The sequence below is a fragment of the Nelusetta ayraudi genome, unplaced genomic scaffold, assembly GCF_046127955.1.
Source record: "Nelusetta ayraudi isolate G7.1 ecotype Tasmania unplaced genomic scaffold, CSIRO-AGI_Nayr_v1 ptg000021l, whole genome shotgun sequence".
In the NCBI taxonomy this organism is placed as follows: Eukaryota; Metazoa; Chordata; class Actinopteri; order Tetraodontiformes; family Monacanthidae; genus Nelusetta; species Nelusetta ayraudi.
In genome coordinates this window covers 757,031-783,100 of record NW_027466071.1, presented here as the reverse complement: position 1 = coordinate 783,100, position 26,070 = coordinate 757,031, and the positions used below count along the sequence as shown (strand labels likewise).

Genomic DNA, 26,070 nt, shown 5'->3' with positions numbered 1-26,070 from the left:
CGAGGGCCAGCCAGCAAGAATGTCCCAGCCTACCCCTCCACCCGCCTCCCTTCCCAGGAGAGGGAGCACTCTTTCTCCACTCTGTCATTCTCCGGGTTTTGCGGGAAGGCCGTGCATTCGGCCTCGCCACTTCACTTCTTGGGGAGAGCAAGGCGGCAGAAATGTGCACTACACATGGTAGAAATTACGTAGCTCGCTTAACTTCAGAGATATTCTCCCCCCTTCTTTTCCTTCTCTCTTGCTCTCCCTCTACCTCTCCTTTTTTCCACAAATTACTCCAAGACTGGTGAAATTGATAGATTCCTTGTGCAAGTGGGTCTTTTCAGATGTACATGGACATGATGGACTTTTGGTTCTTTTAAGCAATCATAATTGTGATTTCGGTGTAGCCAACGACATAAATCAATAAGCTTGCAAAAGGGAAAAAAGAGAAACCTTCCATGCAGGAAAGACACTATTAGACCCGTATTAATCAAAAGATTAATGGTATTTCGACCCGCTTTTCTTGAGAAAGACCTCATTGTGCATTCCAGGAAACTGGTCCAATGTATATCTCGTATAAAACCCTGGCCCCATGGCTGCCAGCTCTATAGGGACATGCAGATGTGGTCTTATGTCAGACGTTGGGTGAAAGGGAGAACGTGGTGATTTATTTGCCGTGTGCTATGGTTAGTTTGGGTCGATGTGAACTACAGCCACTCCATTTTCCATCTGCTAGTTCCTTCTCGCAACGTTCTTTTCTCCATTTTCTTCTTTTTCGCCTCTCTCAAGAGATTTTTCCCCACGAGCAGATCCTACTTTATGAGAAGATGGTGGGAGGAAGATAACAGCCTCCAACCACAGTGCCGATAAGATTACGAGCGAATACTAACTTTCTGCTCCAATGCGAGGGTAAACATTTTTATCACAAGTTTAGCAAACAGCACCTTGAATTAAAACTATCATAAAGACAATATGTGATTGGTAATCCAAGTAGGTCTCCCAAAAATTTTAAATAAAACTTTTATTTGACAAATGAATCTCGTAGTTAATCTTAAAAACAAATCTATTGCCAGCAAGGTCCGCAAACAATTGTATTTTATTGTCTAAAACTATCAGAGTCCTCCTGCTTTTACATTTGCCTGCTCCTCTTTTACTGTACCTTGTACCAACATAGCCTGTTCCTGTTCAAAAATCCTTTGTCTTGCTAATTACAGAGAGAGCTGTACAGCCCTTAACCAGAGACTGGGAGTTATAGCACTAACAAAACCAGTAGGGAAACCTGTGGCTGAGGCAGCTGCCTTTCACAGCATTCCCAGCTGGACTGAATATACAACAACATCCAGTGGACAAGCACCTAAAGTAAAAGTATTCCATTCGTAAAAAGCAACAATAGGCAAAGATGTTTTCTCACATTTGAAAAAAGAACTGGATTCTTCTTCCTCCCTCTGAGCTGACAACAGAAATTCAATCTGATAGCAACTTCTTACTGCAATCTCTGCTCATTTTTGATGTTGTTGCCAGGTATTTAGTTGTGTCTTTGTAGAACATTAAACCAATTCCCACTGACAAATATAAACAATGTTAATATTGCAACAGCCACCGATACGTTTAGGATGTCCTGTACAGCCAGAACAAGTATGTTTAGCGTCAGATATTTCCGTTTCCTAGCACTCTCATTCCACGATTCCCAGGCAACATCACATCATCCTCCAAAAATGCCTGGATGAAGAGGAATGCTCTATGGTGCCTGCTGTCCGGGCTAACCAGGCCGCGAGCTGAGAGCCATTCTCAAGGAGTCGTGAACTTTTGTCCCACCGCTGCTCCCTGTTGCTGGCTGCACGAGAGGACTTGGGCGACACCAAACAGGAAGGCCTCAACAAGTGGAAGCTATGGATGTTTATCTAAGGCCATTCATCAGGCCCAAAAAACCAGCCAGAGACGTCAGGACCCCACCAGAGAAACAAGGCTGTCCTGACTTGGAGGGGCGCGTAGCTACTGGAAGGCTGTCAGTGTGCCTCGTTTGTGACTGATCTCTGCTAGATGGCACCCGACAGGGAGGGCCGCCAACACCCATTGGCTGGCTCCCTTCATCCTTTCTCACAGTCCCAAAGGAGCCTGGCTTTGAGTTGACACCCTTTTGCCAACTTGTGGCAGTGAGGCGGGTGGGGAGGGCACTTTTTTTTCACCGACGATAATTCATCAAGATCAATCTGACGTGGACTAAGGTTGACCTCATTCAATAAAGCTGGTAAATGGGGTCTAAGCCACTCCAATCAAAACCTTCCAAATCTCCAAATCAGCGCAAAGAACAGAAAGAAAAGCTATACTGTGGATGCTCGCCAAGTCATGTGGTTGAGTCTTTAGCAGGAAAGGGAATGAGGCATACCAAATCCATACAATACACAGCTATTATTACAGGCTGCATTGCTTCTTGTAAAACAATGAGACTGATTCAGCGCTCAGAGGTTCAAGGGAGATACGGCAAGTCGACCTTGAAGTCATTAAACATGACACAGAGTAAGTTGGAGAATATGCAAACATCTGGTAGTTTTACAGGTTTTTAACTGCTTTCAGCGTCCATGTGCTCCGCCGTGTAGACTTGCACTTTTGGTTTCCTCAAGTGGTTTCTCCGTTTGTTACGAGCATCTTTCATAAAAGGATATGCACTCGTTTGTGTCAGGATGTTGCTCTCTGAACATCAAACGAGCGCTCAAACAGTTTGGCACGCCTAATAAAGCACCAGGAAAAAAAGAAAAAAAAAGAAGAAAGAGGACAGTGCAAAAACAAAAGCAAAAAAGGAAGAGGGAGGCAAGTACAAGCGAGGTGAACAGCTCAAGTCTGAAGTGTAAAACTGAGTTCAGCCAAATTATCAACAAATACCTCCAACAACAAAAGATGGCCATGATACTAAGGCACTACAGCAGAGAATCAATGACGCAGGTGGGTTGCTTGTATGTTCCTCTCAGACAGAGACGACAACACTGAGGCAAGCGCTGAATGAATTCTAAGCAGTTTAGTACAAGAAAAACGGAAGCGCCATCACACTTATAGGACTTTGGTTCGACGCTTCCTGTGTGAAAATAAATGTGACAACATTGGGTGAGAAACATTAAACAGCTTCAGTCATTGTAACACTACTATACAACTGTAATGTGTGACTGTATTAATAAGTGAGCGTCCCCTTGTTCAGTTCAAACACATCAAACAGCCCATTAACAAATACAGTATTGTGATGAGGACAGTCTACAGTGTATGTTAGACCCTGAATATCACAGCTAGCTTACCTATCCCCGAAATTAGGGGAGAGAATCCTTGACAGCACACAATGTGCGCTTTCAAAGTGCCTGGATCCATAGTCAGATGTTGTTCATTTTCAAGGCAGGACAAATTGTCAGCAGTGATTGGAAAATACTTTTTTTTTTTTTAGTTCCAAAAATCAAAAGTGGTGGTTGTTTTGGACCAGGCAAGGGAAACCTACGGCCCGGGGCCATATGTGGCCCGTTAAGCTCTTTTATCCAGCACGCTGAACAAGAAGAAAGTATCTTAATAGTAAATAAGTAATAAAAGGGCTGAATTCCATCATTCATTCAAAGACAATTTTGCTGAAATGCTTTTGTTCATTTTCAATTGACATTAAAGCGCATGTTCTCTACATTTCCCATGATATATTTTTTTCTCCTATGACGTGTGTCACCAAAACACTCCGTCCATCTGCTCCTGCTCCGGCTCCTCTGTCAAATTTTAGAACCCATTGTGGCCCCACCAGTCAAAAAGTTTGCCCACCCCTGCTTTAGGTGCACCGTTCCAAAGAATTTCCAATCAAAGCCAAAATGTGAATAAAGTAAATGTTGTCAAAGACGAGCTAATTAAACAAGTGCGGCTGGGGACGTAGTTAAGATAATCCCTGCGGTGTAGAAGAATGGCACCACTGTGGTACAACTCTGATCTTCTGAGGGGACTCTGAACGCAGCTTTACGGTTCCAGCTGAAAGGGTAAAGGGCTGCACGGTATGAAAAAAAAAAAAGAAACAAGGGCAAAGGTAGGGGCATGGGGGAGGAAGTGCACCTTGGAGTGAGGCTGAGCGTGCACAGGAGCGCCATTAAAGAGTTACAGAGGGCGGCTGAATTCACGCCAAATCTGACACTGTGACAAAACCTAGCAGGGGCTTAGAGAGTCCCCCGCCGCTGGGCCGCAGAGACCCTCCTGTTGAAAACGAACGGGAAAAGGTGCTTTGTTTTCGGCACGGCGTCACATTTGGCGTCAAAGCGTGAATCATTTGAATTGCTCTCAGACGTTTGCTCTCCGACCTCGAACCTGTGTGATTAGCAGAGGAGGTAGAGTAAACAGCCATGAGGCCGGAGGGCTCGAGTGACGTGGAAGTAGTCCCAATCATGATGAACTTACAATAGCTGTGTTTCCATTACCCATAGAATTGCGCCAAACCTAAATATCGCAGCAACAAAAAAAAAACTGGTAATGGAAACACCTCAAGTTCGAAAAACCTTTCAAATATGGCTGAAAGTTTTTGACGTATTGATATAGAGGTATATCGCAAAAGTGTCATGGAAACACTTTTTTTCACCGAACACCGAACGTCACGTACGGGGTCACGTGACCAGTTTACTTCAAGTGAAAATGGCGCGTTATGTTTGCACGGAGGAGGAGACAAAATATTTTTTACAGGTAATCAAAGAGAAAAATACAACCACCGTTTTTGACAGCAAACAAACGTAAACAAATAAGCCATTCAATGGAAACACCTGCAAATCGAAATTTTAGAAATATCGCTTTTATTTGGCGAAAAACTGTAATGGAAACGCAGTGAATGAAAGGCAGCAACGGCAGCAACGGCAGCAACGGCAGCAGCGGCGGCGGCAGCTGCAGCTGACCAAGCAGAAACCTCGAGGCAGAGTGAGCAGGTATAAATCAGACTACACACATCCCTGTTTGTTGCATGGCTGAGAGGTGAGTCATCGTTTCACGGCCAAGGAAACTGCAGCGGGGTGGGGGGTCGTGGCCAGGAGTGTGTGTGTGGGGGGGGGGGTTACATTTCCATCTAAGCTTTATCTTTAACACAAATATTACACACACCAAGGACGAAAGCCCTCTTCTCTTCCTTTCACACCTCGGCAGACAGCAGCAGAAACCTGATGTTCCGTCGACTGGAACCGACCCGCCTGGGACGAATGTCACCGGCCGAGCTCCAGCCAAAGGTCTTCAGCTGGAAAAGTTGGCCCAGGCAAGCGGTGAGCGGATTTTGAAAAACGCTCGCCGCTGTCACGCATATTTTAGAGCAAGAGGCAAGGCAGGGATGGAGTGGAGAGCGCAGAAGGCCTGTAGTCACATTTTCCACTGATATCAAAGCCACATGGATGGATTTCATTAATAGCCAAGGCAGCGCACCGCATTTGGCAGCGGGCAATAAAAGAAATGCGCCGTGATGCAGATAATCAGGCTGGACACGTCGCCGCAGTAATGCACAGTGTACAGCATGGAAATGGTTTACAGCGCGTTTCTATTTAATTTAATTTATTTATTTTTAATTCAATGTACTGTGTATGGATCTTCACAGTAGAACATCAGCAACTGTTTGAGTCGCCTCCGCAAAAGATTCATACGAAGATTCCCGTGTGGATCCTTTCCAAGACGTCACATCATTCCACCCCTTGTTACCCGGATTCTTGTGACCGTGCCAATATATTACAAGATCCGTGTAAATGTGTGCGGCGATGAGATTTTCTGCTCTGCCAACCAGAACTGTTCATAAGTAGCTAGTGAGAATCAGCAGACCTCGTAAAGAACAACAACATTACCCTGCTCCTCTGGAATGTCAAACTCGGACAACATGAAACCAAAAGGACGCGGGCCCGGTGCGCACAGCCCAGCGCCTCCACCAACTTCCACTTGTTGGTCCAGGCTTTGTTCCACATTCATTTTTTTTTTTCCTTACTTGCATTTACCTTCGCCTCAAACACGAATAGAGATCTGGCTGACCTAGATGCCCGCGTCCCGGCTGACTGATGGAAGTGCTTCGTTCAATCACCATTTATTTATTTAGTGATAATTACTGGCACAAATGGAGCAATCCCGATTATCCGCAAGAGGTTAAAGAAAGAGCAATGTGTGAATGCACACAGGAGCCATTTCATTATTACAGGGGGGGGGGCTTTGCACCCCCGCTAATCCCCGACAGAAGCAGACAATCATGGAGGCGAAACTTCACACTAACGGCTCTTTGTGAGGACGGTGGATAAATTATTCATACCGTAAACATAGCTGGGTTTTTTTTATGATTCTGTTCAAGTAATATATGTTGCTTCCTCTTCGTGACCTTAAAAGGAATCATAGAGATGTATGCATACAAAATGCGAGATAAGGAACCGGATGGTGTCACTGTTGCACAAGTGGGATTGACGTGCTCACGCAACAACTTGAAAATGTTTTTCCTTGATGATGTAAATGAGAAAAAAAACATCCAAGGACGCCGCTGCTGCCAAGAGACTCCAGCTGACTGCCATTAACACACAATGCTTCTGCTATGGAAATATCTCTGAAGGTCAAGCATTACAGAGGCAGAGCAAAACTAGCAGGAAGGACTGCCTGAATCTGCGCATGAGCCTGTGCGTCTGAGCACTTACATCACTGGGCTCGGAGTCAGGCGACAATATACTGGACTTGAAAAAAAAATAGTGTGGTCTAGACCAGTAGCGGGCAAACTTATTGACTGGTGGGCCACAATGGATTCTAAAACTTAACAGAGGGGGCTGGAGCTGGAGCAGACGGATGGAGTGTTTTGGTGACCCACCTCAAAGAGAAAAAAAAAATATTTTGGGATATGTAGAAAAAATGTTCTTATCACACTATCAGTGTGAGGTTTGCTCATGCATGGGTAAGACAGAGTCCTGTGGCATCGGTGCCGTTTAATATACATGCTTCTGTTGTGCTTGACCTGTAACGCAACATGTCAGCTTTGGAGCGCAAAACTTGGAATACTTGAGACGATTCAATTTAGAAAATGAAATGTCTGTGTGCATTGTGTTGTCTCTTTTTCTTTAAAGACTTTTGAAATAGCAGGTGTCGCGCTGACAAAAGTCACAAGTGACAGTCATAAGCTCTTACCTTTTGGTCCACGATGGAGCACACCAGGTCCTTCACAGCAGACAGCGACAGATCGCTGGCCTCCAGGTTCACCGTCTCTCTGGTCAGCCCTATCTGCAGCAGGAAGGACACCCCATTGAAGGAGCCGCGGGAGTTTGTCGGACTGGGGATGCTGTGGCTGCCGTTAGACAGCCGTGTGTAGAGGGGCCCCGGTGGGCTCGGCGAAGGGGACGGGGTGGATGGCAAGGACGGGTGGTGCGGATGGAGAGAGTGGAGGAAGGCTCGAGGTAAGGACGGGGGAGAGGAGGCAGACATTGGGTTTCTTCCGACGGCAACGTTAAATGGTTGAAGTCTCTGTCAGGTCTGAAGAAACAAGATGACGCAGTTGGCTCTTTGCAGAGAGAGTCTTGGTCCCTGCGAGTCGGCGCTGTGTTTTGTTTTTTATCACGACGGCATTGTTTCTTCATAAATTAAAAAGGGCGTTGACAATTTTACCCATTTGAGCTTCACGTAACAATAGTTCACTATATGTACAGCTGGCGGAGGAAGTGCGCGAACGTCCCACAACAGACTTCTGCTGTGAAAAATCCCTGCGTCGCACTTCATATCCTGGTACGGTGCTCCTTCTCCTGACTGAGGTCAGTCATCCACTCTGACCACAGGAAGCCGGTCACTGCACATGCACAGGGAGAGAGGAAGACAGAGAAATGTTTATGTAGAGAAAAGGGCATTCAGCTACCTGAATACAATATTGCACACTTTACACCACAGTAAAACAACCGTCCCAATTTACATGTGTGAAGTAAGGGTGCCCTTCGTGATACCACAGAGGGATTGTTGAAAAAAAAAAATCTAACATGAATCGAAAACTGAATGGTTTATCACACGTTTTCTGAAAAGTGAAAAACAAAGAAACTGTGTAATGGGTGAACTTCTCAAACTCGATTGCTGAGATCACTGACAGGGTTGGGACACAACCTAATGTTAAAACAAAATTAAGTAAATACTGTATTGTGTGACGCCTAGCAAGTCAAGTCAAGCAACTTTATTTGTTCAGAGTTGGATAAGTCAAGCAAAGTTTCTTTTACGAATAGAAAACAACAACAATACAACATTTTCAAACTATTTCTTAACTACGGACTGCGTCCTGACGGCCACCTATTTAATTATTAAAGCGCTGTGGTGCACTGTTGTGTTTACGTGGTTAGCTTCAGGCTAACATGAGCGTCGTGCTAGCGCGGCTACTGCTTCAACTTTTCTGCATCACGTCAACAGCACCGACTTTACGGACGGCACCTTTTGGGAACTTTAAGCAACTTTCGAGCCCTCCCGTTTGCCGCCGCCACCGCCGCCCGAAGAAGAAGTTAGGCGTGAGAACCAGTGACACGGTGAAGTTGATAGAAGCCAATCTTTTTTGCGAGCTGCAAGTTTTGAACCTCCACAACATCTGGAACCGGGGCTTCTCAGCATCTGCACCCCTCCCACTTTCGATTGGCTTGCTGGCAGAACACAACCCGACTTGGGAATGCCAGCAAAACAAGTTATACAAGACTCGCATTTAGACGTAAAGGTTTCAGTTTTGTCCCTCGAACCCCCCTGATAAAAAATAGCAAAAAATAATAACCAAAAAAATCTTCGCTACAGTCCGCTAGACTTTCGACGGGGCCGGGTAGTGGATGCGCAGAGTTTGAGAGTAGTTTACCTTCAGAGAGTGCAAAGGGCGCTTTTCTTTCCATTGTGAGAGCGCCGAAGAAACTTTCAAACTCCATCAAGTGAAGAAAGCACACAGCCTGAGATGTGTTCTGGAAGTCGCAAACCGGATCGCAAAGCGTTTCCCCTCCTACTTAATTACGTCCAGCCAAAAATAGTTTTGCATAGAGGCGCGCTGCGACTGACCGAGCCGTCCATTTATTAACTCGTTACTTTTATTCTAGATTGTAAATTCATGCGCATCTTATTATCCTTCCAGCTGTGGCTACTCCCCCCCGCCGCTCGACGAGGAGGAGGGAAAAAGGGAAAGAGCAGCAGCCGTGGCTGGGTCTTGGAGTCTTTTTATTGTCTCCGCACAATTAGCTGCCCATGCGTGAGGAGCAAAAGTCGAACTACAACCTTTTGTGAGGCAATGGCGCCTCCGCCGCGGCTTCGCACACCGCGCATGCGCGTCCCTTTTCCGTTATTTTCAACTCGGTCACGCCAAGAGAGAGAAAAAAAAGTTCGACACCTCGACTCGGATTAGCTTGTAAAACATTGGTTATTCGTTGGTCTCAAAAGTCAAATCCATGCGATTTTTTTTTTTTTTTTTTTTTTTTTAAATATGGTGAGACCATAAATGAATCGCTGGTCTGTGCGTGTGTTATTGACACCCGCGATACGAATCTTCCTATTCAGAAGGAACATTTCAAATATCCTTCTACTTCCAAGTGTCAAGTCATCCACAAATGACGTCACCTTTTCTACATAATTGAAAGGAAGTTCAAGAAACAGTAGCAGTATTTGTGTCTTTTGAATTCAGGTATCCAATTCAAGATGCATTCGGTTCACCTCATAACTACCAGATATTGGTTTTTCAAAACTTTTGTTTAAAGACTCGAACAGAACTTTTGTTTTGTGTATTCGAATTCTGTATTTGACATACTAATTGGTTAGATATACATTGGGGCATGTAAAATCTGATACAGCAGTAATTTGTTTTTATAGATAAACATTTTGGAGAAAAAGAAATGTGTCTATTGAGCAACAGTGAGGATTTGACAACTGTTACTTCAGGCAGCCTAGTAAAGCTGGCAATGAGTCTAAAGGGAAAGTGAAAACAGGGCAGCTAGTGTTTGGTAAGGACTCTAATCTGGAACTTGACATGTTTATTTGTTTCATTTTCGGGAAAATGTCTCTTTAAATAATCTTGGAATAATGACTGGAAAAAACAAACTTGGGATTCCGTTTGCATGGATGTTTACGTGATGTTTCACAGTCAGCTCATATTTCTCATGAATGGGTGTAAGGTAGATTACAGGTACAGCTGCAGTGTCACACTTTGCAGAAAATTAAAAGGAAATTCTTTCATACAGTTTATCGCAATTTAACTATGTGATGTTATGCAAATGTAGGGAGGAAAGTGATAACAAAAGGGAAAAAAAACAACTTGCAATGTTGGGGGAAAAAAACAAAGGCAGAGTTTATTGGAAAGCTTGTATTTAAAATGCATTAGTAGCAAGGAAATGTGGGATCTATTGTCTTCGCCCAAGCCATGAGGCCTCCAGAGATGTCTTTTGCTGTGATTGCATCCACTTCTGAGCCGCTCATCTTCTCCAAAACCCGCACTGCCTTCTGAGAGTCATTACCCTGTTTACAGATCACGTACACTGCAGCAGGCAACAGACAGAAAACACAAAGGCAAACTCTGGATATTTAAGAAATTACCTTTAAGATTAAACAACATCTAAAACACAACAATGGCAAAATAAAATAAAACAAAATAACCACAAGGCTAATTTTAGCTGGCTGAAACAGAAAGTCAAACGTGCTGAAGATTTTGCATATTAATTTCTTTAAATCAGGCCAGCTGCTCAGGTTGACTGGCCGCACTTGTTTTGGAAAAAAGGGGGTCACCTAGCAACCCCGTTACAACCTGCAACAAGCTGGCCAAAATAAGCCTGTATCAGACTACACAGTGGACAGTGAATATGCAACATGTGGGAGCCTTAAACGGTGTTTTGACATTACCGGCAGGCAGGCAGTCTCCCGACATCTGCCCTTTCAATTGGCTGATCTGCTCCTTCAGTAACCGGAGATGTTCGCTCCTTCTCTCCTCTAAGCATGAGAGAGGAATGTCTGGAAACAATATAAGGACGGCGAACACACAGGGATAATCAGAAATCAAGTGTGACTGCTTGAATGGCCGCCTCACACAAAGGATACTGAGCGAAAAAGGCAAGTGGCATATATCCACTTCCACAAGAGGGCGCACATCGAGCAGAAGATGGGGTTCTGCGCTGTCTGCTATCGTTTTATAATCCTGTGGTTTAAAAAGAAAAGAAAAAACAGCACATACATTAATATCCAGGTATTTCAGTAAATTGTGCATTTTAAATATTTTAAGCAGAGAAGTGAATTCATAACAAGCAAATCCTGCGCCGCTGCTGAGATATGGCCATTTCATTTTCCCCACTCCGTTTTAAATTACAGGAAGCAAAACTGTTTCTAACTGGATTCCTTTGCGCAATCTTGATAACGGCCCAATCAATCACGATCGCCATCTCGGGCTCCTAATGACTCATCTGATTTGAAAACGGCCATTCAGCAGAAATATAAACAGCATGCAATCCGCCGCCGCCACTCCCGCTGCCAAATAGAACATATTATTCCTTCTCGCAGAAACTCTACAGGCACTTTTTTCAGCCATTTCCCATTTGGGGCAGGGTCGCCAACGAGATGTAATCAGTTTATGAAAACCCAGAAAATTGGAAGTAATCATACAATAAGCTGCACTAAATACAGAGAGTCACGCTATGACCAAGTAACTCGGCGGGTGCACGTGCATACCTGCACTGTGATCCTCTGATCCCTGGAGAGGAGGTGGAGTCTGCGGCACTGAAACACACAAGAAACGAAGCAATGAAAGATTTTTGCAAAAGATTGGAGAATAATAGAGGGCTTTACTAAACAAGACCAGCTGATGTTAACGTGATGTTATCACCTTGACAGAAAAAAAGAAAGCATTTCTATGATGACCTGCACGCAAAAACCCATACAATAACAAGGTGACCCCATGGGATTTGTCCATTGTGAGCAACCTTATCTGTGGCAGCAGCCCCGCAGAAAGCCTCGTAGTCTACCAGTTGGGTAACGGCGGGCGTCTCTCCGCACACAGCACAGCCAGCCTGCTTTGGCCGCAACTTAATGGACCTGAATTTGGCATCTTGAGCGTCAAACATCACCAGCTGCTGCCCACAGGAAGCTGCCGCAGCTGGTCAAGGAAAAGGCTTTGGGGAAAGAGCATCACGGCACGGCGTGACTCAGGGGTCAGGCCGACAACACAATCTGGAGTTGGGCACGATTGTTGTGCAATGTCAAATGTCAGCGCTGCGTATTACAATGCACCAACGGAGGACACGCGATAATACAATGCACTGCCATCAACAAGTTTACAAGAGTTCTCCACTGAGTGGAAAATGAGAGATCAGCAGAGCACAGACGTGAAAAAAACATTTCCACCTGTTGTACTTTTATATGATGTTGTTTTTGTGTGGTTTTTTTTTTCTTCTTTTAATCGGACAGGCACAAAACCTCCCTCTCATCCTTAACACGGCTCCATTGAGAGGCCCTTGGGCAATTCCTTTGTAGCACAATCACATGACTTAGCAGGAAAATTCCTTGTGTAAGGCGACAAAATACAAAAAGGTACTGTTTGAGAACAGGGGGAATGGAAAGGATACAGACTTTTCCAGAAGCGATCTTGAGGACTTCTAAAGCTTGAAAGCAGCCCATTATTCCTGGCACTTAAAAAAAAAGTGAACAATTTAACCAACAACTATTTTCCTTTTTCACAAGATACATGGTTTCTGGGGCAAACAAGGGGAGGCAACTCACCCACTCCTAAAACTCCTCCATCTGAACAGTTGGTCACTGTCTCTGGGGGCGGTGGCACTGGATAGAGACATCTGTAGCAGGGACCTCCGCGGTAGTTGTACACCGTCAGCTGAACACACACACATACGTACAGCCAGCGCAATAACTCAATGTTCTGGATTCTGATGTTGAGATTAAGTGTTAACCTCACCTGCCCTTCCAGTCTCAGGGCGCTCGCTGACACCAGGGGTTTGCCGCTGAGCACGCAGGCGTCGTTCACCAGGTAGCGAGTGGGGACGTTGTCCGAACAGTCGGCCACGATGTCATATATGTGGACGAGGAGGTCAAGGTGACGTCAATGAGTTCAGGTCATCGAGAGACGAAGAGAGATTCACGTGATGAAAGGGAACTGGAGGAGCGTTGAGAGAGAACGAGGCCGCGGCGGCAGGCCAGTGACACACAGCAGGATACTGTCGGACTAGATGCAGGGCGTTCGCCGGCGAGAGCTGCAGGTGATAGGGAACGCACTCGACTGTGGAGTTCAATCTGAAAAAAAAGTAACCAAATTCAGAGATATTAATTAGTTACTTATTAGATTATGAGAGTGGTTCAGCTCAAAAAAAGCCATACAAAGTATTAAATATTCGTAACAACATTGAAAAAATAACACAAAACGTGGCTTTCATTTGGACTTCTGTTTAAAACAATGTACGTAGTAGGGTCAATAAGGGCATGTGTGCGTTTGAGATGGGGATGGCGCCCTCATGTGGTCATAGTCGTGTAGTGGCTGAACCAAGACGGACCTAAAACAACATGTTTACACACGACTGCTGCTTCCACAGCACAACTAAGTATAACCCGTGGCGAGACTGGACTGTGTATTAAAAAGCAGATCAATGATAATAAATGAGATGGGGTTCTCTTAACACAAACACAAGTATCAGAAAAGGCTGCAATGAACAATATAAGTATGTGTTTGTCGGGTTCCATAATATCAAACACACATATTTGTCGTATGGCTGTAATGCAAATGAGTGTTAGACCTTTGTGTACTGATCTTTACTGTGGGCAGATCAGTTGAGGGCATCAGTACCTTTTAACTGCGTGTGCAGCAGACAGAGCCTTGGCCTGGCCGCAGTTCTCCTCCCCATGAAGCACCTGTCTGTGCAAATTACTGAGCTCCACCTCATCGTAGTCCAGCAGGCCCAGACGCCCTGGCATTAGAAAATGTATTAGAATTTGATTATGGGGGAAAAAGGAGAGAAAGAATAATAATAATAATAATAATAATAATAATAATAATAATAATAATAATAATAATAATAATAGCTAACCATAAATTCAAGGTTTTTGTAATCTGGATGATGTCTAATTTGACATGATTGACGACATACCAATGCCTGCCGCGGCAAGATACTGTGCCAGTGGGCAGCCGAGTCCCCCACAGCCCACAACCAACACTGAGGTCTTGGATAAACTTAACTGTCCTGTGGACAATTGAAATAAAAATGCTGTATTAATGCCGGATTACAGTATCAACATTAACACGATGAGCATTTGTCCTGCCATACCCTGCACACCCAGCTCAGGCAGGAGGAGCTGCCTGCTATACCGCATGATGTCCTCATTGCTGAGGGCTGATTTGGCTGTCAAAGGGCTCAGGGGCGTCACTTTGTCACACACTTCCAGTGCTGATGTAGAACCCTGGGGAAGAGAATATAGCACAAGGAGAAGAGGTGTGTGTTTAAAAGGCAGCTTTGGGCCAAACGTCACTGATGGCATAAACAGGGTGCCTCTGTTATGAATCAGTTAATTTTACGTTTCTTAGTATGTTTGTATTCGACAAGAAGACCCATAGAAGAAGCATTTAATGTGCTTTGCATTAAAGGATTGGCGTCACACTTAAATGAGGTTAGGATGTGTTTTTGCCCTACACTTAATCACGTACTGAGCATTCAACTTTGTTTTGTTGCTAATTCTTTGTCAATCTGCTTCTGAGATTATCAATATAAAATGACAGCTTCCTGCTTAAACCAAATCAATAAAATAAACATTATGTATGTCTTTGCCCTACGTGTAACATGAAAAGGTCTGTATGCAGCTTATTCTATGTGACTCATTTGCTCTGTGATATTATTTTTGGATTATTTGTTTAATTAGCTAGTTAACAAACCAGACTCCCAGCAATTAAGTGGCCAGGCTTTTGCTTATGAAAATAAACTAAGATAAGATAAACTTTATTCATTTGTTTGTTTTAGATTTATGCCAAATGGACTATTGACACAGTCTGCTGCAACCAAATCCACGAAGCCAACGGTGTTAAGCTACCTCGTCGGCCAAAATGAGACGGCAGTGAAATAGTGACATATCTAGATTTACTATTTCTTTCTGGACTTGTGACACTTTTCAAGGAATGAATGAGCGTGAAGTCGATCTCCGCACCTTTTCTAGCTCTTCCAGTCTCTTCTTCAGAGCCGCGATCTCCTCCTCCTTCTCTCTGAGCTGCAATTTTAAGCAGCTCACCTCCTCAGTCATGGCTGGACGCAGGTACGGAAAGAAAACTAGAGAATCTGAACACTCGTTGGTCATCACCTCCCTTGCCTCCGCCACAGTGTAACGCTAACTCCGAGACATGTTGCCGACCAGAGGCGAGGCGCGAACTTCCGGGTTGTGCTTGTGACGTTGTGATCATGTGACGCGCAAAGCAATGTTTTTTTTTTGTTGTTTGTTTTTTTTTGCTTTTTTGTTTTGTTTTGTTGGTGTTATTTATTTATTTATTTATTTATTTATTTTCAATTTTCCTAAAGTACGAATGAAACTATGAAATATATATATTTTTTTTAATCGAGTCCTATAATTGTATCGTTACAAATAAGTATTTTCTTCTTTGCAAATTGTCTTCTAAAAAAAAATGCGAATGATGCACAAGGGGTCCCCGTTTAAAATGTTGCCATGGAGCCTGTGTTGTGAAATGGCTTGATGACATGTTTAGCGTTGCGCTGTGTCTTCCGTCGAAGATAAATTATAACCGTTATAAGGCGTGTGGTGTGGCACGCACGCAAGCACACACGCGCAGAGCCTCGGGTCCTCCCTCCTGCTTTTCACATGATCGGTAAGCTCTCTCTCTCTCTCTCTCTCCCTCTCTCTCTCTCTCTCGCACACACAAACACTCACACAGCAGAAGCACGAATGAGGAGAGAGGAAGCCTCGAACACCATGTCGGCGCGTCGCCACGGTCCTGCCACAATGCGTTTATTCTGCGTCTGGGTGACTTTGATCCATCTCGCCGCAGGAATTCCCTGGACTCAAGAGAAGGTAGGTCCAATTCAATTACACGGATTTTTCTCCCATTATGCGGTCTTTGACAGCGCCGCGCTAATTGGATCGGGCACGGGTGCCAAGACAAAAAGTGAGCCACAAATTGTATAATGTCATGAATCACGCCAGTGAACGGACTCCTGTAATTTGCTCAATGAATTTGAGATTATTTACTTGATACTGTGTCAAGGCATCTGAGCGCAGCTCATCGATCAATTTCTGTGGGGTATTTATTTATTTATTTATTTATTTATTTATTTATTTATTAGTCTACTAACATGTTGTCTTGAGTTATAGATCAATTGCACAGCCAGAATAGGTAGCATTAAGGGGCAGATTGTAATTTTCAACGCATATTTCCATCTACTCTTCTCTCCATTTCTCGCCTTGGTTGTGTAATTCTCCTGACATACACCTGGGTTCACCTGGTCATCCATGTCCCTCACTTCTTCTTCTTCTTCCCCTCTCCCCTTTGTCCAGTTGCTATGGCAGCACACTCACCATCAATGATCCTCCAATTGCAGGTCTTGGTATTTATAGACCTTAAATTGGTCCCCCCCCCTTTTTTTTCTTTGATTCTGTCTGTGCCCAGCGCACCAACATCTCCTGATGGTTCAATTCAGCCTGTGAAAACATGTAATTATTCCTTCTTTTTTTTACGCCCTATGCCAGTCTGTAATTACGAAGCCGATGTACAGTACTACATCATGTTGTGCTGAGGAAAACAACTTGCCCTGCGCATTTTTTGAAGTCACTGGGATTGCCTTGTGAAAAAAAGCAAAATTGGAGGAAGAACAAAACAACACTGCTCAGTCTGAAATGTGTAATGACACTTGCAGCTGAAAAGAAAGAAAGAAGTATGGATTTAAATCAATGTTTGATGCAGTGAACTGTGAGACTTGATACAAAAAACTGCCAACAGTCTCTGACTATCCTCTGTGAGTCACTGTTGGCCCTTCCTCTCCCGCTCCCACGTCCCCCTTCTGGGGGTTCAGTCCGCATTTTCAAACCCCTGTGCTACTCAGCAGCTGACCTTTGATCCAAATGAAAATAAAAGAGTGACATGACAATCAGAGGATCGATGTGTTTGATGTTCAGAGCAGGAATCTGCTCGGCTGTGTTCGGTATTGTACAAACAGGCCGTGTAGATTTTGTTGCAATCGCGTGTGTGTCCCGGATGAAGGGGAAGTGTGTATGTACACTGTGACGAGCACTCCTCGCTTTGTCCGCCTCTGGGGCTCAACAGCAGCCGGTGGGAATTTTCAAAGGGACTCAACCAGTGTGTATTCACGGCGCTCTGAGAGGCTCCTCTGCCTCTCTGTGAGGAGGGTGGTGATTCGATATTTATCGGGAATCCAATGTCCCCTTCCCACATCTCCCCTGATCACCTCTGATCTAATTCTGCCAAACATAAAGTGTCGTTTTGCAGTAAGATCAACTGCGGTGCGTCGTTTAGAAAAACTGCCAATGTATTGTTACTCTGGAAATTTTGAAAGCTCTGCCTGGACAATGGCTTTAGTACTACTGAATACTGTATTGTATTCTTTTCCTGTGTTGCTCATAAAACTGCAGAGGCCGACCAGATACTGATACCGTACGTTTCGCATTCAAGTCTCAACGTCGTCCGTCTGTAAAATCCATGCTGACCTTTGACATTTTCTCCGTCACATGTTGCCTTCAGCTCTACCACCGAGCTCTCACTCTGTCACAAGATGAAGTCAGCGCCGCTCTGTCTCACACCAGCCTGGATCAGATGTGGCAGCGGGACCTGAGGCCGCTGCTTGTCACCAGGTACCCAGGCTCTTTGGGTGGCCAGGAAGTGCAGGAAGTGAGTCAGCTTCCCCTTTTGAACATGTTAAAAAAAAAAAAAAACAGTAATCCATCTGATAATAGTCGCCGAAGCACACACTTTGTGTCGACCTGCTCGCTGCTGACGTGTGATTTGCTGGGCATGCTTGCGTTCCCCCACCAGCACATCAAAACCACCCTGGGCTCCCTGGGAGCAGGCTGGGAGGTCACCTTGGACAGGTTCAGGTCAATGACACCCTATGGCGAGCTGCCTTTCACCAACATCATCGCCACTCTCAACCCTTCTGCCAAGCGTCGCCTCGTCCTGGCCTGCCACCACGACTCCAAGTACTACCCGCCGCAGTGGCACGGCAAGGAGTTCCACGGTGCGACGGACTCGGCTGTCCCCTGCGCCATGATGCTGGAGCTGGTCAGGGCCCTGGATGAAGAACTGAAAGCTCAGAAGGTAGTGAGGCCACACTGAGTGTCATAAAATGACAGGTAAAAGCAGATGAAAGGTATATTTTACAAGATCTCTTTGTTCATAAGCTATGCAGAGTGTCGCAAATGCGTTTTCTTGGCTATATTCTGCTGCAAATAAGTAATCCTTGTGCGATTTGCAGGAAAAACATACAAACGATCCTGACGGTTATGTGAAATTGGATCAGTTCCCCCTCGTGCAGCTGAAAGAGTCAAGTTAAGGTTCTTAATCCGCCCAACATTTGTGGAGCTTCCCATCAGATGCACCCCCCGAGGATGCTTTTCAGACATCGAGATAAAATACCTCCGGTAGCTCTGCACAGCTTGCCTAGCGCAAGTAAAGTCCTTCTGTAGGCCCAAGATCCCAGACTGATTGGAAGAGAACCTCCCCCCGTCCCCGTCCCCCCCTTTCAGTGCAGTCCCCTCTGAGGGTGCACACTGACAAACAGCAAGTGCAGCTAAACGCTGCTGATTTGAAAGTAAGCCTTGAATTAGCCTGAACATATATCCCTTTATGCTTTGCTTATTAGGGAGATTACTCAGCAGCTGTTTTGCTGTCAAGATCATTGGGTGTTTTGCAGAGGGACTAATTTAATAACAACTTTCTAGCAGGGCCAGAGGAATTTAGAACAATTAGCTTGATTTTTTTTTTGTTTATGACCCAGGTAAATAGAGGCAGCTTAAGATGCTTGAATAGCTGATTTTTTTTTCTATTTCACACACTCACAAGATCTCAGTTTGACAAACTAATATCAGATTTTAAATTTGTCTCCCTGGAACGCACAGATGAACTAGAAAGTGTGTTTTATTGCACAGTAAACAAGTTTTCTAAAAACCAACATTTTTATTAATTATTCATGCAGCCTGCTCACCTGACCCTTCTTTTCTTTGACGGCTATGGGCCGAGCTCTGTCTGTTCGTTGGAGTCAGTTGAGGGACATGTTTATCAGACTCAGCTGTCTGCCACAAAGGTCACCGTGGGGGGGGGAATACGAATCCCACTGCATGTAAATTTCCCTCTGTGGGCAATGGTGCATCATTACCAAATGCGCCTGATAAATGGTATGCAACCAGTGTCTAGCTTTCAACAGGGTGCGATTCAAATTTCGACAGTCACTGAGTCAGACATTAAGAGGCTAGAAAAAAACAACACCTTTTGTCAGTTTATCCTGAGCACCACAAGGGGGCGACAATATTCGAAGGATGGGAATCATAAACTCGTGGTTCTCAACTGGTGGAATCTCAGCACCCACATTTTTTCCTTGTTATGAAGTCGCGACCCAAATATTTTCCACAGCACTCAGATTTATCCCACAAAAATAAAAACGCAAGCATACTTTCTATGATGTCCAGTAAACAAATTATTGAAGTTATTGACTTGAATTGTGTGTCCTGGAAAATAAATAAATGCCCAACATTTTCTCTATTTTTCTCCATAAAAATATATATTTATAAAAGCGAAACTGCTTACAAAGTCGCAACCCTATCAAAAAAAAAAACTTCATCGACCCACTTTTGGGTCGCGACCCACCAGTTGAGACACGCTGCCATGAACCACCATCCACAGCTGAACGTCTCTTTGCCATCCCGCACAGGCTTCCAGCCCTGACCTGACTCTGCAGCTCATCTTCTTCGACGGCGAGGAGGCTCTCTTCCGCTGGACGCCCACCGACTCCCTGTACGGCTCTCGGCACCTGGCCCACAAGATGCAGAACACCCCGCATCCCGCCGGGGCCACGGACACCAACCAGCTGCACGGCATGGTACGCTGTCTCCGAGAGCAGCGCAGTGCCTTAATCACGACACCTCAAGATCATCCCCTTTGTTTGCGCGCACAATCTGCTTAAGGTTCATCTCCTTACACAAGCAGCCCACACCGGGGTTTGGAATCTTTTCGTAGTGCTGCTTGGGTCATTATAAATCCGAGTGGCTCAGTGTCAAACAGGGTTTATTTTGCGGTCGGTGACAAGATAAGATGACCGAAAGGTTGGTGGTTCAAATCCAGCTCCATCCCAGTCTGTTGTTGTGTCCTTGGGCAAGACACTAAACCCACATTGCCTCGCACGAATGTGAGTGAATGTTTGGTGGTGGTCAGAGGCACCAATTGGCTGTAAAGTGCTTTGGGTCCCTAGAAAAGCTCTATATAAATCAAATCCGTTATTGTTAAAGTGGACAGACAAAGCAGGTTTCTGAAGAAAACCAGTGTGTGTGTGTCACTGGGTGTGTTTTCCGCATCTTGCTGGGCCAGCAGGAAGCATGATGTCATTGCATCACATTTAACTCAGCAGCTCCGGAGCGTTTCTATAATTATGGGAGCAGGAGTGTCGTTAGGGACTTATCTTTGGGATGTGAATTCCACCTGACCTCTTCACTTTTCCTTTTCTTTCCCCCACAAAAAATTCCTCATCAAGGATCTGCTTGTGCTGTTGGACCTCATCGGCGCTCCCAGCCCGCGCTTCGGAAACCAGTTCCCCAGCACCACACGATGGCTCACCAAACTGCAGAACATCGGTAAATGATTCCGTCTTTGGCTACGACTGCGAACACACACACACAAACGCACACGCCCAGCGTGAGTCACCCAGCGATAACACACTGGTCACCTTCCAAATGATTATTTTCATTTTGGGTGCCAATGTGTCAACTGTGCTGATTACTGCAGAAATGATACAGTTTTGTGTCTTAATGCGGAGCTTTCGGGCGTTATGCTGGCTCCGTTGAGGGTACAGTTGCAGCTAAGGCTAATAATAGAGTTGCGCTGGCAACCTGTTTTCTAAACAGTTCCCCTTTATGTGTTCATGAATGTATCATTAACTGTGCGTGGAAAAAGCATATATGTAAATATCATTTTAGGAGGATTTTAGCATGACGTCATTTTGCCATTGTTTCGCACATTGTGAGGGGATAGTGGAAAGATTGCCTGTGCATGTTAATGTGGCCTGTGGGAGCTTTTATCAGTGTACACGACCAGTCAATAGTTTGGACACATACTTCTGACTGAATGGTTTTTCTTTTATTTTCATTGTACATACATTGTAGATTGTCACTCCAGGCATTAAACACTATGAATGAACACATATGGGAAATGTATTATACTAAAAAGTGTGAAATAACTCAAACAAGACAGTGTTGACGGTGAACTTTTGATTTACTCATTCAATTCAAACTTGCATATTTCTTTCATTTTCCCTATTTAGAAAAGCGTTTGCACTCCATGAACCAGCTTTCGGATCATGCGACCAATGTGGAGTATTTCTGGCCCGATCGACCTGTCAACCACATTGAAGATGACCACATACCGTTCCTAAACAGAGGTGCGACACGAGTGACTGCGCGAGTTACAGAGGAGCACGGAGTCTTTTTTTTTTTTTTTGCTAACTGTTATGCTGTCTCTCCCTGGCAGGTGTACAGGTCCTCCACCTCATCCCCTCCCCCTTCCCTTCTGTGTGGCACACGTTTGACGACAACGAGCAGAACCTGGATCGCGCCTCCATTGAGAACCTCAACAAGATCCTGCAGATCTTCGTCCTGGAATACCTCAATGCCAGGCCCACCGTCCCTACAAGTCCACACACATTACTTTAAACAAACACACACACACACACACACATGCAGAGCAAAGACTTTATTGAACAGAAATTTAAATACGAACAAATAATTATCACTCCTATCCAACAACTGTATCTACTCTCAAGTGTGCACATACGAATGATAAAAAATGTATAGACATGGTGATTGTCCTGTTAATCTTTCTTCTTCTGAAAGTCTGAATGTGTTTTGAGTCGTGTTCACACACATATAACCTGTTTTACCCCCGAAGCCTAGTCTTCCTCTCAGGCCCCCAGCAACAAGGTCAGCACACAGGATCTCTTATGTGTGTTTACACTACACTGCCTTCTTTATATCAGCTGAACTCCCTCCTTTGGACTGTGTGTGTGGAGGCATCCTAGAGTCCATGCCAATGTTCAGGACCTCGGAGCCTTAAAGTGACAAAAGATCCGTTCAGATGTTTTTTTTTTTTGTTTGTTTTTTTTTAAACATTAAACTTATCAGGCAATATATCGTTTCAGTCTGGTTGCTTTGGGTTCTACTGGGAGAATATACACGGTCATGTCATAACACCCGTAATCCTCTATCCCTATAAATGGATGCTGAAGAAGAGTTTATGGTCAATGACGTGTTTCTAGCAGGTGGTTTGTAGCGACACCTTGATATTCTTAGAGCAAATCTGTTTCAGTGTTTACATTGTAAACCTGTAAAACGCAGGAAGTGGGTTTACACAACATCTTTAGCCCTTCATATCCTGTCATCTTAGATCGTGAAGCGGATAACTTCCTGAGCTGCTGGTTCCCTGGCCTGCCTTTGTTTATGTGACATCAGCCCAACCTCTGTATAGATACCAGAATAATATACACTGCCAGAGTGGGACTTCCTGTCTTCCAAGGCTGAAATAAATGGTTGTTCTGAATAACAGGAGAGCTCGCAGAGTTTATTTATCTTAGCTTACAGATGGATACAGACACTGAAGTAGTGTGCCTTCAGAATTTGCATGCTTATGTTTCTATTGTTGTAGCATAAGAGAGCAAGACCGGCTGACCAACCTGGTCTCTGCTGCAGATTTGTCTCTTCATTCATTACTGACCCCGTTTGGTCTGAAATTATGGGCCCCACGTTCAGCAACAGGTCAAGCACCAATCCATCCCACTGCCTCACCTCAGCTACAGTCCCATGATTCACCTAATCCTATCAGGGAGGACCTCCCCTGAATTCCACACCGGCCAAATCCCATTCAGCACGGCCTACTCCTGTGAGAACTAAATGTGGCTCCGTTTGGCTGACGTGTTTTTTGATACTAGGCAACAATGTGAAGCAACATACTGTATCGTCTTTCTTCAGGGGGATTAGATGTGCATTAGGGGCCGTCAATCCTCCAAGCATGGTTCTGGATTTCTTCCAAGCTCCAGAAAGCTTGGAAAGCGCGGTATTAGCACTATCTCTGACACAGAAACAGGAGTAAAAGTTTTCTTGCATATACATTTTCTGACATGTATACATCCTTTTTCTCTTGTGCAATATAATGGACATGTTGTTTTCTCATCAGATTTTCGCTAGTTACTTGGTAGTAGGATTTTTGTAAAATCATATCCTAGTTGTTTTTTTTTAACATGGCCCTAAGATAGATAGATAGATAGATAGATAGATAGATAGATAGATAGATAGATAGATAGATAGATGCTTCAAAACAGATGACCAGCAGAGAGCAGTAGTGAGTCAAAAGTGTAATGGAACCTGGCTATTTATCCCCGTTTTCACGTTAATGTCACTGTACAACTGTGGCCACTACTGATTGACAGTCACCGTAGATGCTTTATTATTATTTTTTATTTGTGATTTGTCGACTTAGTAGTTCATACCAAGTCACTGGTTGCTAACAAAACTTGTTTTCGAGCCGGAAACATTGCGTCTCCGTAGCTGATAGCCTGTGTGGCATGATGTACTTGCAAACATCTGGGCAGCATAACACGTGCGCATTTCATAATTTATTTTTTTATTTTTGTCGTGAGCAATGACAATAAAGACGAAGTGTGCAGCACTCGTCCCCGCCTACAGATTCAATTGAGGGCGGCGAAATCATCGTTGCATTCAGTGCTTCCCCGTAAATATTACTTCCAGAGCAGAAAAAGGTGAAAACTCATCATAAAATCACTCTGGTTACGGAGGCTTTGGGAACGATTGAGAGACATGGTAATGAATTCAAATTAAGTAGAAATACGCATCACAAAGAGTATGAAAAAAAAAAACACAGTTCAGACCAAAACTGTCATTCAACAATTGAGACTCTGCGCGACATTCCGCTGTTGTTCTCCAAAGCACAGCTTTCTCCCACTATCTGGGGGAGCAGTGAAAGCAGCACTGATCCCTGACCGACCGGGCGGCGAGGAGGAGTTGCGGCTGATTCCAGTTCAGCCTTCTACCAGTCCCATGTGTACGGTCCGTCAGGGAACACAACGTCGTTCAACGTCGCCGACCTTGTTGCGAAGAATGTGACACTTTATTCTTTTTCACGACTTTCACTCCACCGAAACTTTTGGGCGCAGTTCAGTGTCGGCGGTTTTGGTCCCTCTTAAAAAAAAAAGAGAGAGAGACATGGAGCCGATAACGAAGTGGAGTCCGAAACAAGTGGTCGACTGGATGAAGGGTAAGCCTGGACAACTTTTAGTTCTTACAGTTAATTATTACGTTGTTTTGTTTTTTGTTTTTTGTTTTTTTTTTTTACATTCACAAAGCAGTCGTAACTTAAGACGAGAGCAGCTGAGAGCTCCTCTGATGGTTTTTCCCCTTCGTCGCTCCTCAGTTATCTCACTCTAGTTTCGTAGAAACTGCTCCTGCGTTTCAACATACCTCGACTGGAGTGTTTAACAATAGGACACAGAAGCCTTATACCGCGGGGGGAAGCGAGTTTCCCTAAGCTTACGTTTTTGAAAGAAAGTTACCTTATAAAGTGCCGCGATAGAGTTCGCTCCTCTTAGAAACGTTTGAATTGACAATTAAACGAATGTTGAGTGACAAGCACTTGACAGTGTTGGCAAACAAATGTGCGTGTCGGTCTGAAATGCACCGGTCGACACCGGTAGCTGCTGTTTAAACGCAAATAAAATCCCAACACTTTGGAGTCAGACACTACTGTCTGAGACATAAAGTTGTTTATTCTCAATTATATGATTAAGTTGATTGAAAAAAAAGAAAAAAAGAATCGATGATGATGATGATGATGATGGTGGTGGTGGTGGTGGTCACTCGCGTTGATATTGCTCCTAGTTTTAAAATTCAAACCCCTCACACAGTGGTGAAATCGTCTCATACATATTTAGGAGCCTGGTCGGAACTCTCATCAATCACTTTGGAGACGTAAACACGCTCCCGAGTGCCTCCACTCGGCCGGTGTCGCGTCATATAAATCATACCTGTTTGAGATGCTGCGAGGAATCCTTGTTATGGTAATGACAACTTTGAGCCGGGTTCCGTCACAGCATTGGTATGTCTGCTGAGAGACCGCAGATGGTATGCGAGCGATGAATGGAAATAGATTTCCATCATTCCAAAAAACACATTAACAAACCCAGGAGGGAGTTTTGTGTTTACTGCGGAGAGAAAGTGATATGATGTATTCAAGGCTGATGAGAGGGCGATTCGTTTTCTTTTTCGACTTCATTTTGTCTGCTGCTCTGTCAATCACTGATGACTTCCTTTAAAAAAAAAAAAAAAAAAAAAAAATGCAGTTGTTTCCACTTCTTTGTCATTAATTGCTGCTTTCGCTGTGCTAAATGCTGATTGAGGCATACCTGGGAGCGCTCAACCGTAGTTTGGCGCTAAAGGGGGATTGTGAAGGGGTTAGATTCAGTGTTCTAGTGAAAAGGGTCCAACCGAGGCATGCTCGGATAGAGGATTAGTTGTCTACACCGTCCCCATTGCTGTCGCTCTATGGCAAATCTGACTCAGCACTTGTCTCAGCTGGTGTCAACCAGTGTTTTTTTTTTTTTAGAGCTTCGTTTGCAGGGTTTTCTAAGTGATGTGCCTTGCCTATCCGCTATCAATGAATGATCTTGCTATCACCTGTCTTACGTTGGTGAAATTGGTTTTGATCATCAACTGGTTCTTTGATTGGTCAGAAGATTAATATTAACTTTAAGTGGTAGCTGGATGGACCCTGACCTTTAGATTTCAATTTTAAAATCACTCTGCCTTTTCCAAATGCCTTTTATGGTCATACTTGGAATTTAAACAATCCTTACATCCAATCTGCCAGCTTATAATATTTTACCAATCTAATATACGTAG

General features: G+C 44.4%; 4 protein-coding genes across 6 annotated transcripts in view; 2 read left to right on the top strand and 2 right to left on the bottom strand.

Annotated features, from left to right (window-relative positions):
• The window catches only part of prkd3 (protein kinase D3), a 39,653-nt gene extending 30,490 nt beyond the window's left edge, over positions 1-9,163 (bottom strand). Inside the window, exons 1-2 of one of the 3 annotated variants that reach the window (XM_076027516.1) lie at positions 8,783-9,163; positions 7,102-7,753 (exon numbers count right to left, since the gene is read on the bottom strand). In XM_076027516.1, the coding sequence (XP_075883631.1) occupies positions 7,102-7,395 (294 nt within the window). In that variant the 5' untranslated portion in view covers positions 7,396-7,753; positions 8,783-9,163. Of the gene's footprint in view, positions 1-3,266; positions 3,338-7,101; positions 7,754-8,782 lie in introns of those variants that run through there. The other 2 variants (XM_076027514.1, XM_076027517.1) reach the window with 2 other exon arrangements.
• Positions 9,164-10,235: 1,072 nt separating this feature from the next.
• mocs3 (molybdenum cofactor synthesis 3) lies at positions 10,236-15,322 on the bottom strand. Its single transcript, XM_076027513.1, has 13 exons — positions 15,088-15,322; positions 14,217-14,349; positions 14,040-14,132; positions 13,739-13,859; positions 13,117-13,191; positions 12,857-12,974; positions 12,667-12,775; positions 12,513-12,575; positions 11,871-12,034; positions 11,620-11,667; positions 10,996-11,092; positions 10,801-10,908; positions 10,236-10,439 (listed from the first exon to the last, which is right to left on the bottom strand). Exons 1-13 carry the CDS (start codon positions 15,232-15,234, stop codon positions 10,282-10,284), a joined length of 1,434 nt encoding a protein of 477 aa, XP_075883628.1. The 5' UTR covers positions 15,235-15,322; the 3' UTR covers positions 10,236-10,281.
• Positions 15,323-15,793: 471 nt separating this feature from the next.
• Positions 15,794-22,702, top strand: qpct (glutaminyl-peptide cyclotransferase). Its single transcript, XM_076027512.1, has 7 exons — positions 15,794-15,960; positions 17,645-17,791; positions 17,936-18,217; positions 19,827-19,994; positions 20,643-20,742; positions 21,429-21,545; positions 21,635-22,702. The coding sequence occupies exons 1-7, from the start codon at positions 15,835-15,837 to the stop codon at positions 21,814-21,816; spliced, it is 1,122 nt and encodes a 373-aa protein (XP_075883627.1). The 5' UTR covers positions 15,794-15,834; the 3' UTR covers positions 21,817-22,702.
• Positions 22,703-24,183: 1,481 nt separating this feature from the next.
• The window catches only part of LOC142888994 (connector enhancer of kinase suppressor of ras 3-like), a 44,960-nt gene continuing 43,073 nt past the window's right edge, over positions 24,184-26,070 (top strand). Inside the window, exon 1 of the mRNA XM_076027511.1 lies at positions 24,184-24,430. Coding sequence (XP_075883626.1) covers positions 24,379-24,430 — 52 coding nt within the window. The 5' untranslated portion in view covers positions 24,184-24,378. The remainder of the gene's footprint in view (positions 24,431-26,070) is intronic.

What these genes read in the sequence shown, in the direction of transcription:
- mocs3 (XM_076027513.1), bottom strand. Translation starts at nt 15,234, where the DNA reads ATGACCAACGAGTGTTCAGATTCTCTAGTTTTCTTTCCGTACCTGCGT. An exon ending in GACTGGAAGAGCTAGAAAAG is followed by an intron (nt 14,350 to 15,087) that starts GTGCGGAGATCG and finishes TCTCTTCCCCAG; the next exon opens with GGTTCTACATCAGCACTGGA. An exon ending in ATCAGAGGATCACAGTGCAG is followed by an intron (nt 11,093 to 11,619) that starts GTATGCACGTGC and finishes TTTAAACCACAG; the next exon opens with GATTATAAAACGATAGCAGA.
- qpct (XM_076027512.1), top strand. Translation starts at nt 15,835, where the DNA reads ATGAGGAGAGAGGAAGCCTCGAACACCATGTCGGCGCGTCGCCACGGT. An exon ending in CACCAAACTGCAGAACATCG is followed by an intron (nt 20,743 to 21,428) that starts GTAAATGATTCC and finishes TTCCCTATTTAG; the next exon opens with AAAAGCGTTTGCACTCCATG. An exon ending in CATACCGTTCCTAAACAGAG is followed by an intron (nt 21,546 to 21,634) that starts GTGCGACACGAG and finishes TCTCCCTGGCAG; the next exon opens with GTGTACAGGTCCTCCACCTC.